The 13,860-nt window shown below is 40.0% G+C and overlaps 1 protein-coding gene across 1 annotated transcript in view; it reads left to right on the plus strand.

The window, feature by feature from the left end:
- Nucleotides 1-13,027, plus strand: part of LOC109518499 (neprilysin) — a 45,430-nt gene extending 32,403 nt beyond the window's left edge. The window contains exons 10-23 of the mRNA XM_019874359.1: nt 541-642; nt 743-879; nt 988-1,081; nt 1,199-1,327; nt 2,728-2,826; nt 2,912-2,989; nt 3,124-3,227; nt 4,094-4,152; nt 4,597-4,716; nt 6,229-6,362; nt 6,661-6,726; nt 8,597-8,692; nt 9,456-9,532; nt 10,352-13,027. Of these exons, the coding sequence (XP_019729918.1) occupies nt 541-642; nt 743-879; nt 988-1,081; nt 1,199-1,327; nt 2,728-2,826; nt 2,912-2,989; nt 3,124-3,227; nt 4,094-4,152; nt 4,597-4,716; nt 6,229-6,362; nt 6,661-6,726; nt 8,597-8,692; nt 9,456-9,532; nt 10,352-10,451 (1,395 nt within the window). The 3' untranslated portion in view covers nt 10,452-13,027. The remainder of the gene's footprint in view (nt 1-540; nt 643-742; nt 880-987; nt 1,082-1,198; nt 1,328-2,727; nt 2,827-2,911; nt 2,990-3,123; nt 3,228-4,093; nt 4,153-4,596; nt 4,717-6,228; nt 6,363-6,660; nt 6,727-8,596; nt 8,693-9,455; nt 9,533-10,351) is intronic.
- The last annotated feature ends 833 nt before the right edge of the window (nt 13,028-13,860 follow it).

The raw sequence follows: 13,860 nt of genomic DNA on the forward strand, positions 1-13,860 counted from the left end.
TTCATATCACACACTTTTTATGCTGTGTCTTTGATTTAAAGATGACAATACGCAAAAATCTACAAAAATTGTAGAAATTGTAACATATGGGGTAACCCATGTGTTACAAACATCGTAGAAATTGCAGCACAAGGGTTACAGCACCAAATTATAGAGCGCTATTTTTCCTCATTAAAAATGACAAACACAAATGAGTGTGTTTTTTGGGGGAGGGAGACCAGAAAGGATTCATGGCATTTCCATTCATTTCACCGGGGAAGGAGTTTGACATGAGTGCCAGTTTTTGTGAAACTCGTCTCGTATCTCAAGGCACCGCTGGCTCACACACTTCACCTGACCCGCTCTCCACCACACCGCCCATATTCACAGGGCCGTCACGACTCCTATGCAGCCCTGACATTTACACAACTCAAGGGCGCCAGAGATGTTTGTTGTTCCTGGAACGGCACTGCAGCCAATCTCATCGTTCAGAGAGACCGGGGAGTGGATAAATGGAAGAATGAGTTGACTTTCAACCTCTCTCTTTCTTTCACCCCGAAGGCGAACGATTCCCCGAGTGTCTCTAATGATCGAGAGTTGCGTTACAACAGGATGGAACTCGGCGATCTCAACGCCAATTTCACCCTTGAAGTGGAATCGAGGGTAAACCGTTTACCTGGGACTGGCAATGTATCGTTTCGTAGACCTTTTCATCCAATGTGTTCTCCTTTTTGCTGCTAATGCTGGCGGATTTGTCCTGAAGCTGTTCAACTGGAGTTATTTCACCGCCCAGATAATGAATACCGTCAACATCACTGTCACAGACACAGAGGAGGTCATAAACTTAAGCCCCAACTATTTCAAAAAGCTCAACCCACTTCTGGCCAGATATTCAAAGAGGTATGTGATTTGGAATAAAGACGGTCACACATAATTGTGGTTCTCGGTGTTTTGGCGGAGGTTATTGACCGATGGTGGCTCTTTTGAATTCCTTCCTTCTCCTCACAGGGATGTGCAGAACTACCTGATGTGGCGTTTCGCTTCGCAGATGGTGGATCACCTGAGCAAAGCTTACAGAGACACGGGCAAATCCTTCAAAAAGGTACGGCGCCAGGATGTCGGCAGAAAAATCCAAAGGATCTGATGTTGAGTCAACATAACTCACTGCGCTGAGCGATTGCCTTAGCATGTTTAAGCGGCGTGTTGTATTCCTCGGCAGGCGATGCACGGCATGACGGCAGAGGAACCGGTGTGGCGTCAGTGCGCAGTATTTGTCAGTGGCGCCATGTACAATGCCGTAGGGCGACTGTACGTGCAGGAGGCCTTCTCCGATAACAGCAAAAAGATGGTCAGTCAGTTTTGGGTTGCTTGATTTCATTCCTCATCTATGGGCAAAATGAATGCTTAGAGAAAGGTCAATTGTATCGAGGGTTCAAAAAAAAGTCTAAGATCTGAAATGACTTTTAAGACGGTGTTGGGTTTTTTTAAGCAAAGGTTAAGATTTCAAATTGGGGTCCAAACCCAGGTTTTAGGTTTTAAATGGGGGTTACAAGCCTGGGTTAAGGTTGTCGTCCCAGCGTTTTAAATCTGGGTTTGGATTTACAATTAAGGTTTCAAGTAGGCGTTACACAGATCTTATCGGCAAAATTAGCAATCGGTTGTAATGTCATAATTTGCTGATCAATGACATCATTCATCGGAGCCACAAAATAAGGCAATCTTGAGTTCAGGTTTAATATCAGGGTTTCAAGCCTTAGCTTGGGTTTCAAAATTAGAGTTTCAAATGATGTGCTCAAGCCGAGGTTACAATTTCAAGTCTTGGTGAGGATTGTACATTTTGAATTTCAAGCCAGAATTAGGGCTTCAGTGTTGGGATTTCAAATTAAGATTTAATGCTAGTGTTAGGTTTTCAAGCCCCAAATTCAAACTTTGCTCAGTCTTAAAATTCATCTCTCGAGTCTCTTTTGGGCTCCAAGTTAGGATTTCAAATAACGTGTTGAACCAGAGGTCAGGGTTTTAAATGAGGCTTGAAAACCTGGTTCGGGTTTGAACTTATATATGTACAGTAACGTGGTAAGATGTTAAACTGTACTTTAACATGTAAAGCTTTTTAAGCCATTTGAATAAATATATGCAGTTGATCATGTCCTGTCTTTATGTATCCGTAATGTTATAGACAGGCTGGACCCGTTTCAATAGTTTTGATACACAAAAGGAAAAAATGTCAAACGCATCTTTGAAAGGTATCTCAAAAAACAAACACACACACCCGCTGAGATCCACATGCATGAGTGGGATGCGATGCACGAGATGACAGAAAGATTTCCAGTGTGCGTCATTATTGAGAAATGCGCAAGCACGCATCACTACCAAAAAGCACACCGTAAGATGATTTACAATTCGGGTGCTGGTGGCGGCTCGATTCCCCGAACCACTATTTCATACTTTCAGTCAGTTTCCCATTGCTCAAGACGTCGTTTTTCAGTATGTATTGTCATCATGACATTTTACTACATGTGTATGGCTTTCCATGAGGTTCATATTTTTGTTTTTGTTTTGTTTTTTTACTATGCTCCATTTTAATCAGAAACTTGACTCTGCCCTGCTGCCCCAAATCAGTACAGTAATTCGAGAGATTGTTTTGACTTTGTTGCAAAATATGGCCAGAGTGAGAACACTTATCTGCTTTGCAATGATGTGTGAGAAATCAGAGACTTCTTTGACTTTGACTGTCTCTTTCGGCCCAAGATGGAAGAGATGATTAAAGATATCCGAGAAGTCTTTATCAGTAACCTCAAGGAACTGCCCTGGATGGATGCTGCCACCAAAAAAGCAGCTGAGGAAAAGGTATCGGAAACAATATATATATATATTTTTTAAAACTTTGGGATGAGTTGTAGAATTATTTCAAAAAATCAGTTCCTCTCATCAGGTTCGAGCTATCCGGGAACAAATCGGCTACTCTGACAACATCATGGACGACAAATACCTGAACGACGAGTACAAGGATGTGAGTGTGTGCCAAAATTTGTCAGCTTGCTGTAATTTTGACGCACAATGGTTTCATCGTCGCTGCACGTCGATCTTGTAAAATGCTTTCCCTAAATTCTGATAGCTGCGCTCTGGCTTGTGTGTTGACGTTAGCTCAACTACAGTGCAGACGAGTTCTTTGAAAACATTTTGCACACGACAGCCTACAACAAGAAGAAAGTCCTCCAGAAACTCAGAGTGGAAGTCAACAAAGATGAGTAAGACGGAATTAATTCTGGATGCTTTTGTGCAACCATTGGCGATGTTCCATTTTTACACAAAGAACTAGACTACTACTTCTACTGCTAAGACTATTGTTGCTGGGATTTTTTTTTTTGTTTGTTTGTTTGTTTTTTAAAGTACCCAAAGAATTAAAAATAACTGAGAAATGAATTCCAATGCTTGGAAGGTTTTTTTTTTATATTATATCGAGGGCGTATATCGAAATTTTTGCTGTAATTCTGCCTTTACGACTCCGACACTACTGCGTTGAGTAGGTTAATTATAAACGACAATGTGTTCTCACTTTTGTACTGTCAAAATGGAGCTTCCAAAAATGATTTCATAACAAAAAAGGGAAATCAAGGTTCATGGGAAAATCCAAATACCTGTACTAAATTCACAAAGTCGCCCCCCACATCCACTACAGTAGGTGGCAGTGGCGTTCCCACTGACAGTGTAAACAATGTGAATAAAGTGATTCTGCATATTTATATTTCTTTTTGTTTTTTTGTTTTCTTAAATGTCAATCACGAAACAGTGTTAGGCAAAGGTGTACAAACATTTTTTTTCATAGAAAAATGACACTATTGATATAATGGGGCGCAAACTATTTTCTTCTTTCTTGGCCGAAACAGCAAGTAGTTGAAAAATTGCACGAACGCGAAATGAAACTCAACAAAAAAATGTTTAGTCAACAAAGCTATGGATCATGACAAAAGTTTGGTTTACCGTAGTAATCGCATTATAGCAGTGCTTCCTGTATTTTTTTTTTACCCCCTTTATTCATTTATTTTAAACGCAGTAAGCGTACTCTAGTACCTTTTGATTTCTTGACAGTCCTTTTACTTGTGCTCGTCTCCAGGTGGGTGTCGGGAGCAGCAGTCATTAACGCTTTCTACTCGTGGAGAAAAAACATCATAAGTATGCTTTGCCACTTTCACAAATACAATCGAGATCAAAAGTCTCCACACCTGTATCAGATGTCTGTTTTTTCTGGAAGGTGACCTTGAAAAATGAACAAAAAAAAATGTGAGAACAAGATGAATCATCTCAAATCTTTTTCCACCAGTGATGTGACCTGTAATGTGTCGACCTCAAGTGAAAAAAAAAAAAAATCCAACTCAGTTAGTGGTTGTGCATGATTTTCTTCTGTTTTACTTCTGATTTATTATTTTTCAATTGACGTGTACGGTTTATAGGTCACATTAAAGGTGAAAATTAAGAATCTTAGTATCATTTTTTTTTAAATTAATCATAAAAGCATTTGAACAGCAGTGCGTCGTCTTTTTATATCCACTGTACCATGATTGACATTGTCCATGTTGTTGTTTCTGCAAGGCTCTCTGTCTTTGTCTCTGCCGTTAGTCTTCCCTGCCGGAATCCTGCAGCCGCCGTTCTTCAGTAAAGGCCAGGCCAAATCTCTCAATTACGGAGGGATCGGGATGGTCATCGGCCACGAGGTCATGCACGGCTTTGACAACATCGGTAGGTTGCTGTCGTTTGTTTGTTTGTTTGGTTTTTATTTTCGACGCAGCTGTATTACTGTTTGCTGCTCGAAGAGGAAGAGAAGTTTGCTGTTGAAAAATCAGGTGAATTGACAGAATACAGCGCTGAAGACATTTGTTGGACCATCTGTCGTGAAAGCTGTCATGGTATTTATGAACTGAAGAGTAGATTACCTGTGTTATCTTTATTCTAGGAGCAAAGCAGAAGTATTTAAAAAAGAAATAAAAAAAATATATATAATAAAGCAGTTGAGTAGCGTGTAACCCGGTTCTAGTTAGCAGATGAAATTGGCATTTAGTTTACAACCATGTTGTCTAGTGTCCGTATGCGATGTTGTCATGTTAAAGTTACATGTGCTTTATTAAGACCACGGATAGTACAGTAGGTTGGCGTCTCTCCCTCACATTTCTCATTTTCTGTTTCTGGTAGGACTGAACTACACAGAAAAATAAACGAATTGCATTTTTTTTCCGCTCAATATTACGATTCCGATTTAATGTGCGATTATTATGATTATTATTTTTTGCCTCGCCCAAAGTTAGCTTGAATAGGCTCCGGCTCACCCATGACCTTAATAAGGACAAGCCCTATAAAAACTGGAGGAACTCAGTTTTTGACATGAATCTACTTGTGCTCTGACTTACTCTCAACAATTCCTTCTATCAAAGCTATGTGTTGTAATACCAGCCAGGCATCTGGCTATGTGGCCTTCCTTGTATCCACGGGACGGAGCACGGGACCCGTACGTGTCTGCATGACCTTGTGGACCTTTAAGAAGGAAGAATACTAACATTTAAACATTATAAAAAGGAAAATCAATGCAATGAATGGATTTTCAGAGGGGCCTCGGTTTGTGCCTGAGTTGCTATCGCGGTGATCGGAACACCAATTTGGATGTAAGTTGAGATGTTAGCCACACTGACAAGAATGGTATTTTGTGTTGACGCGGGTTTTCTTTTATCGAGTGGCTGCACACGATGGAATCATCTGGATTGAGATGCTTGTTTTCATTCGATGTGCAGGATATTCGATTTAAAAAAATGTATCTGGATCCAGATGATTTTATTTCATGCAACCACTCGACGAAACAACAGGCACATTTTTCTTTCAGTGAGACACTAGTTAACTCCTAATTACTTTAAATATTTGTATGAGGAAAAAAAACACGATTCAATGAGTGTAAAAAGGAAAGAAAGTAAGTACATCTATACATACTTTGTGTATAATTGAGGGGTAACACGTATTTTTACGCCACTGCGTGTTTTTTTTTTTTTTTTTCATGTGTTCCTCATCTTAAAATGTCGGTTTTCAAGACCGCTGTAAACCAAAGACTCCCCTGAAGTATAAAAGTAAATAACATAATTCTCATTGAAATGACAAGAGACCATCCAGCATTGTGAAGTGCATTCATACGGGATCTTTTGATTTTAGTCAGCTCTTGACTTTTTTCCATTTCTTTTCAACGTGATGTATTTTGGTCTGTTTTGCCAGGTCGTAAATACGATAAAAATGGCGACCTGAAGGACTGGTGGACGGAGGACTCGGCTCAAAGGTTCTTGGCGCTGTCGGCGTGCATCGTCGATCAGTACGCCAACTTCTCTTGGGACCTGGCCAATGGACTTAATGTACAGCCTCCCGAAAGTCTTGCCTTCTCCCTTTTACTTCCAGCAGACGTTCCATTTCACATTTCATGTTTCTTCACACATTTACTTGCTGCCTCACGACGCTTCCATATTTTTCTGTTGACAGATTGCTAACTCCCCCGCGGTTGTTTTTTGGTTTTTTTTTCCCTTGCCCGGCACGGTTTCCTTTTTAAAAACATTTCTTCCATCCCAAAGAAAGGAAGCTGTTTACAGCGTGTGCTGAGTGAGGAAACAATTCGACTCTGTTTACGCTGCGATCTCTGTGTTGCCCCTCCTCTAGCTGAAAGGTAACAATACCCTTGGGGAGAACATTGCTGATAACGGAGGAGTGCGGCAGGCCTATCAGGTAATGAGCCTGAAAACAAGGAATCCTTTTGGGACACAATTGGGAATGTCTGCTTCCCACTATTAACTGAAGATGTCATACTTTTCAACTACTGCGTTGTCTGGAGTCGAAAGTCAGATTCACATGTTCACATATTGAGGCAAATTGGGATAAAATGCCAGGCTTTATTTGTAAAAATGTATTTTTCGGCATACGGAGGAACCTCGGTTTTCGTTTGCCCAAGTTTTGTTTTGTTTTGTTTTTTTCCCCGGTTTCGTTCAGCTGAAAATGGTCTGGAGCAAACTCATTTGCCTGCCCGCCTGATTCGGCCGCTCATTTCCTGGAATAGAGATCCACACAAAGAATCGCATCCGCATACATGCCTTCTAAACAATAACTTCTCCTTCGAATTTCTGCCCGCTTCACCGTCATTCATATGCATCTACTTCTAGAGCAGTGGTTCTTAACCTGGGTTCGATCGAACCCTAGAGGTTCGGTGAAACAATCTCAGGTGTTTGACAGAGCCTCTGCCATGGAGGTTAAGACACACCCTACTCATGTCATTTAGTTATGACATGCCCGCTTGGCCATCACTGGCTGGTTCATTTTGTGCACAATTAAAAAACGCATACTTTATACTTACCGTATTTTCCGCACTAAAAGGTGCACCTAAAAGCCTTCCATTTTCTTAAAAGCTCACAGCACGCCTTAAAATCCGATGCACCTTGTTATGGTTATTATGGTAATATGTCAACCCCAAAATGGCTCCTTGCTTGAGACATGCTTACAACGCAGAGTTCAAACTTATGGTGATAGGGTTACGCAGTTGAATATGGAAATAGTGGCAAGAGAGTTCAACGTTAACGAGTCAAATGTTATAACTTGCTGTTGGTTAAGTGAACTGTGTCACTGCTTTATTAAATAATTTTACTGACATCCAATCATTCTGTTGGCGTTTCCTTGAGCGTCGCTCCATCTAGTGGATGCATTGTAGATTGCGTCTTATAACGGTGCGTCCATTATATGGAAAAAAATTACAAAATAGGCCATTCATTGAAGGTGCGCCTCATAATCCAGTGCGCCTTTTAGCGTGGAAAATACGGTATACTAAATGTGTTGACTTTTTTCTGTTTTTCATAAATGTGTTTTTTTTATGGCTTGAATTTGTAAAAAAAAAAAAAAATCAGATATTTATTTTTCAGTAATGAAGGGTTCGGTGAATATCCGTATGAACTGGTTGGGTTCGGTACCTATAACAAGGTTAAGAACCACATTTCTAGAGTCTTCAGTCAAATGTAAAAGTGATGGTGACAAAAAAAAACTAAAACTAATACTAAAATGAATACAACTAAACTAAAGCAAAACCTTTTCGAAAATGAAAATTGATAATAGAAATGAGCAAATCCACTCTAAAAACTTCTTCAAAACTCACCGAATTTTAAAAAAAGAGTTAAAATAAAAACTAACTATAATGGAAACCCTCATTTATTATCGCCCAACACTGGAATGGATTCATTGGATTTGCAATAGTTCCTGTGTTGGATTGGATTGGATTTGGATTTGATACAACTTTATTGTCAAATTTTTTCAATTGTCATTGAAATGTCATGTCACTTTATCACGGGTCATTGTTTGTGCCACCAATATAACGCTGACTCTTTTTTGGTGGATGCATCTGTCTATCTCCGAAATTATTACATTGCCAAAGTCTGTGGTATATTGTCTTTTTCTTGTGATTTTACCGGATGCTTACTTCCTGTAATGACCTCACATGTGAGCGCCACTATTTTTGTCCATTTATTGGAGGGACGGCTATTACTTGAGGAAATGCCGTTTGTGTGATGTTTCGAGTTGTATTAGATATCGTACATATTTTCTGTGGTGTGTGCAGGCCTATAAGAACTACGTGAAAAAACACGGGGAGGAGCCTCTGCTGCCAGGACTCGACCTTAACCATGATCAACTCTTCTTCCTCAACTTTGCTCAGGTAGTAGACGATGAATTATTTGGTGGATGATTTGATAAATCATCATCATCATCATCATTACTATGATGATGATTATGATAATAATAATATTATTATTATTGATCCCCTATATTTAATCAAAGAAATTTCATCCAATTGAAAATGGATGGATTATGCATGTGAAAAATGCAACGTATATTTATGAGTATTTTCGGACCATTCATCCATTTTCTCTACTGTGTATCCTCACGAGTCTCATGAATACAGCCTGGATTCGAAGCCCAGGGCAGATGTGTTAACCAGTCAACCATTGTGCCGCCTGAAATTATATTGACATTTTTAAAGTTCAATTACATATGTACGATTTGAAAATATAATTTGTAAATGTTTTCCCATGTACTCAGATAAGTAAAGGAGCATGGATAAACCCCAATTGCAAAAAGAGAGCTTGGCATGTAAGGTCAAGTGACCACATGACTTGATGACTGTGAATAAAAAAGTCAATCAAGCAATAAAATACTGTATTTACAGCATTTAAACATATTCTGATGTCTATGATTAAATGTACACTTTAATGATTAGAATTAAAACATAAATTAGTCCATAGCATATGTTTAAAAAAGTGTTTTCTGTCATCTTCCATATCCAAGTAAAATTTTTAAAAATCCCATCCCAAATAGATGTATTCTTAACCCTTTCAGGGACAGTGGTTACTACAGTGGACAGTTTATCAGGTTATCAGGTTACAGGGTGCATGAAAGGGTTATGTATCTGTCTGTGTCAGGTGTGGTGTGGAACGCGGCGACCAGAAGATGCTTTGAGCTCCATCCAAGTCGATCAGCACAGTCCAGGGAAATTCAGGTACGTGCCGAGGTTATCGTAGTTAACTAAAAAAACTCACCAAAAATAACTCGGACTGAAATTGAAAAAAAAAAAGAAGATTTTTGTTCACGAAATAAAATAAAAATGCAAATGTTTAAAAAAAATAAAAAACAAAAAACAAACGAAATTTTTAAAACAAACTAAAGCTAACTATAATTGAAGCGAAAATGTATCTGTTGTTGTCTTTGGTTATTTGTATCATACACGAGCTTTCAGGGTTCATATTAAGTGTATTTATTTTCGGATCGCTGTACATCTTTACAGAAGAAGGAAGGTCAAAGAGTCGCGTGGGAATTATGGTTTACTTTATTAAATGACACTCATTTGATTTTTTTTTTTTAATCTTGCACTCGACAGATCTTCCATACTATTTTTTTTAAAGTCTCACACTAAAACTAATTTTAAAAAATGTAAAAATCATCAGGCGTGCCACGGTAAATTAGCCAAATATCCGGGGGTTTTTTTGTTAAATTTTTTTACCAAATATTTTTTTTCTCCAAAAAAACAACGATGTGTGAATTGATCTATATCATCCACATAATGTACGTAACGAACCTGTTTATCCAATTTTTTTATGAATCGTTTTGCTCAGTGATGTGCCGTGAATTTTCCTCCATTGTAAAATCCGGGCCTTGGTTCAAAAAAGGTTGGGACACACTGCAACAGAAAATGAACAGAAAAAGAACTCACCAACCCATAAATATTACGTGTGTGTGTGTGTGTGTGTGTGTGTGTGTGTGTGTGTGTGTGTGTGTGTCTGTCTGTCTGTCTGTCTGTCTGTCTGTCTGTCCGTCTCAGGGTGCTGGGCTCCCTTCAGAACTTCCCAGAGTTTGCCAATGTGTACGGCTGCAACAAAAGCAGCTACATGGTCTCGGAGAAGGTGTGCCGCGTGTGGTGATCCACCAACCTCCGTGGGCCTGTGCGGACTTCCTCCTAGGTCCTCGGACCTCACACGGGAAGTCGAAGCTGCCCCATCAGGCCGGAGCGCGGCTGCCACGTGTGCACTTCCTCGGAGAATAGCAGCACTGACTGGAAAGCTCCTCAAACAAACGGAACACTGGCACCTCTGCGTTTCATCAAGTGAGCGTCACTGCGGTCCGCACTGGATCCAAACAACAATACGTTTTATTTTTTATTGCATTTTTATTTTTATTTTTTTTTGTCTTCTGTACTATACAGGGGTTAATGTACTCCAACCCACTGGCTTATAAATACACCAAACGCCCACTTACACTCATAGAAGAGGGCTGAACCACTCTGCTGTTATGTAGGACCGCCTTCAGGCTTCATCTCGTGTACCTTCTCTGTTAGTACATACTGTGTTTTAGCTAAATTATTAGAGGACAATATGATTATATTTTGCCAAAGGGAGCCGCAAATATGTAACCTGCTATTTACTCTTCCTGAATTGTGACGTGAGCAGTGAGTAGGCGTACGACGTTTCTTACCAGTACAGTACTGTATCTCCAGTACATTCGACGACGGCGAAGGTCCTCTCACCAATCAACTGAAATGACAATCGACACGTTCAGTTTCGACGGTTCCATGGGTGGTTTTGTCACCACGACGACTGCCTGCTGTATGTCACGCAAATCACAATGCCTTATATGACCTGTGGTGCCACTCTTAGGGGAAGAATCGGTTGTTACGAGAGCTGAAGTTCCAGAGTCAGCAAGCGTTGTGACTTTTACGGAACCAAACATACCGAGAACATTTCTGTGAAATTTTAGAGACTGAGATTTTGGTTAGGGTAAGATTCGATGGTTAGGAACAAGGTTAAGTTTTAGGAGTATGCTCCGGGCATTGAATCAATTGCGACTGTTTGAAGATGTTTCCTTTCTCAACCAAACATACTTCGTTAGTTCATGAGCCAATAGCGCATGCCTGGTAAAAAGTATTTATCCAGAAAGTTCGAAGCACACCCTGGCCAAGAATACTTTCAGTCTTTTGGGATACAAAATAACAGCAGCGACAATACTCTTGATACTTAGGTTTCCACTCCAATACTTTGTCGAGAGCTGTCCTTGATGCATGAACCGATGAAGCCAGAAACGTCTCCAAAAACAACCAAAATGGTCCAGTTGGGATAAATTCGGTGCCTTGAGAGTATGACGACCTGGATGAATGAGAATATTCACAGGTGAGTTAAGGAGGAGTTATGGGCTAAGCGGTTAGGAGTAGGTTAGGGTTCGGGGCTTGAGTTAGTGGGTTCGAGCCTTCCCAACCAGAATGCGTCGCTCGCAGTGAGACTCAATTTGTCTGAAAAGTACAAATATATCTTTGTTTGTCTGTTTATGCCAGCCACCTAAGGCATAGTTTGCTTCATTTTAATTTCATCACCCGGGGGTTTCATATCACAGTTTGACAGGCAGAACAATTTCACTGTTGTTGCTTCAGATGGCAGATGGTAGAATAAAACTGCGGTGCCATTCATACAACAATAAGGCATGGATTCCTGCGAGTATGTCCGCTCTGTGCGCAATTAAATCGATTTCAGAAGTCAATTTATTAGCGATTTGAGATAAGATTGTCATTTAAGAATTCGCCAGAGGGCTTAGTTACTGGGTTAGGTTTTGAGTCAAGTTAGGGTCAGTGGTTAGCATTATTAAGTCAGGGGTGTGATAAAACAATTTCGTTTTTGACATTTGATGGATTTATGTGTTCCGAACAGAACACAACAAGGAAATCTGTTTTTCAGAGGCTCTTTCATCATATGGACAAAGTATTTTATGACTAAACGGCAATCCAAGAGGAGGACTTTAACAGCATTGTAACACATTTACTATTTTTCTTGTTAAAAAAAAAAAAACAAACAAAAAAACATAAGCGCATAACTTTCTTTCATGAACTTGGTGATGGTTTTGTTGCCTGTGGGGAGAGGAGGTTGTGTTTAAAAGGTCACAACATTAGGTACACTTGCAAGGTGGAAGAGGATCAAATATGAGCTGATGTTCAAAACAGAGCATTATAACCACCGCAAAGGCCAAATATTTGCGGCATTTCTTGTGTAGTGTCTGACTTATCTACCATTTAAAGGTGAAGTAAAGAGAGCAAAGGATTATTTTATACATGGAAAAAATATGTGTACCGTAATATCCGATTGTTGGATTTTCCATTTATGTATCTGTTGGCAACTTGGAATCTCTTCTAAGGTGCATGCCGTTATTTGTGGAAGTTTTTTTTTTTTTTTTTCAGGGAGAGGGCGACTTTTCTTATTCAGATGTAACTGCAGGTTGCAATACAATAACACAAAGTCCTTTGCCTTTTGTAAAGAAATCATTCTAGACATTTCAATGTTTTTTCTGTCATCCGTTCACAAAAATCGTTCACTCAGGCTTTCTTTCTCTGAGCCCCGCTTCACCAGTAGAAAGACAGATATACCTCAGTTGCCTGTATTTCCATATTTTATACGAACATAACCATCGTCTTGTAGAGCATTTTCTTCCCCTTTCAAAAATAAAATATTTCAACGACTGTGGGTGAGGTCAATTATTACTGTGTGTGCAGTCTGTCACAGGGCACACATCGACGAACAACCATTCACGCTCACACTCACACCGAGGGACAATATTGAGTGTTCCACTAACCTGCCATGCATGTTTTTCGAATGTGAGCGGAAACCGCAGTACCCGGAGAAAACCCACGCAGGCACAGAGAGAACATGTAAACTCCATACAGGAAGGCCGGAGCCGGAAATGAACCCTGCACCTCTGCACTGTGAAGCCAGCGTGCGGGTGAACAAACATCTGAAATGAGCTTCCTTTCAAAAGAACTCAAAAGGCATGAAAATGATCAACATTCCTCTGCTGCATTTTAGAGTGATAACCAGCAGATGATTTCTTTTGGTCAGTGCCAAAAGAAAAGTTTGTCCATCCATCCATCTGGAATGTAGTGATTCTTGTTTCTGCTAAGCCTCCAAGTGACTGGTATGAGTCAACAATGAAGATGATACACATATACACACACACATATATATATATATATATATAGAGTTTCGAAACCACACACACACACATAAACAACATGCGGTGCAATACAGTTCATCATCAGTAGTTTCAACCATGAGCCGGATTGAGAGCTACTGTACATACATACAGTAGTCGTGGTGCTCAACTCAAGATATGTTTAGCATGCAAACACTGATGGTCACCTCCTGTCATGAGTGTGCAGAAACATTGACATCCGCTGTGAGAATTCTCACTACCCACACAATCCTGCTGTCAGTAGACATACACACATGTGCACGCACGCACACACACACACACACGCACGCACGCACGCACACACACGCACACACACGAATGTGC

This window comes from Hippocampus comes, unplaced genomic scaffold (genome assembly GCF_001891065.2).
Source record: "Hippocampus comes isolate QL1 unplaced genomic scaffold, H_comes_QL1_v1.1 scaffold125, whole genome shotgun sequence".
NCBI classification, from domain to species: domain Eukaryota; kingdom Metazoa; phylum Chordata; class Actinopteri; order Syngnathiformes; family Syngnathidae; genus Hippocampus; species Hippocampus comes.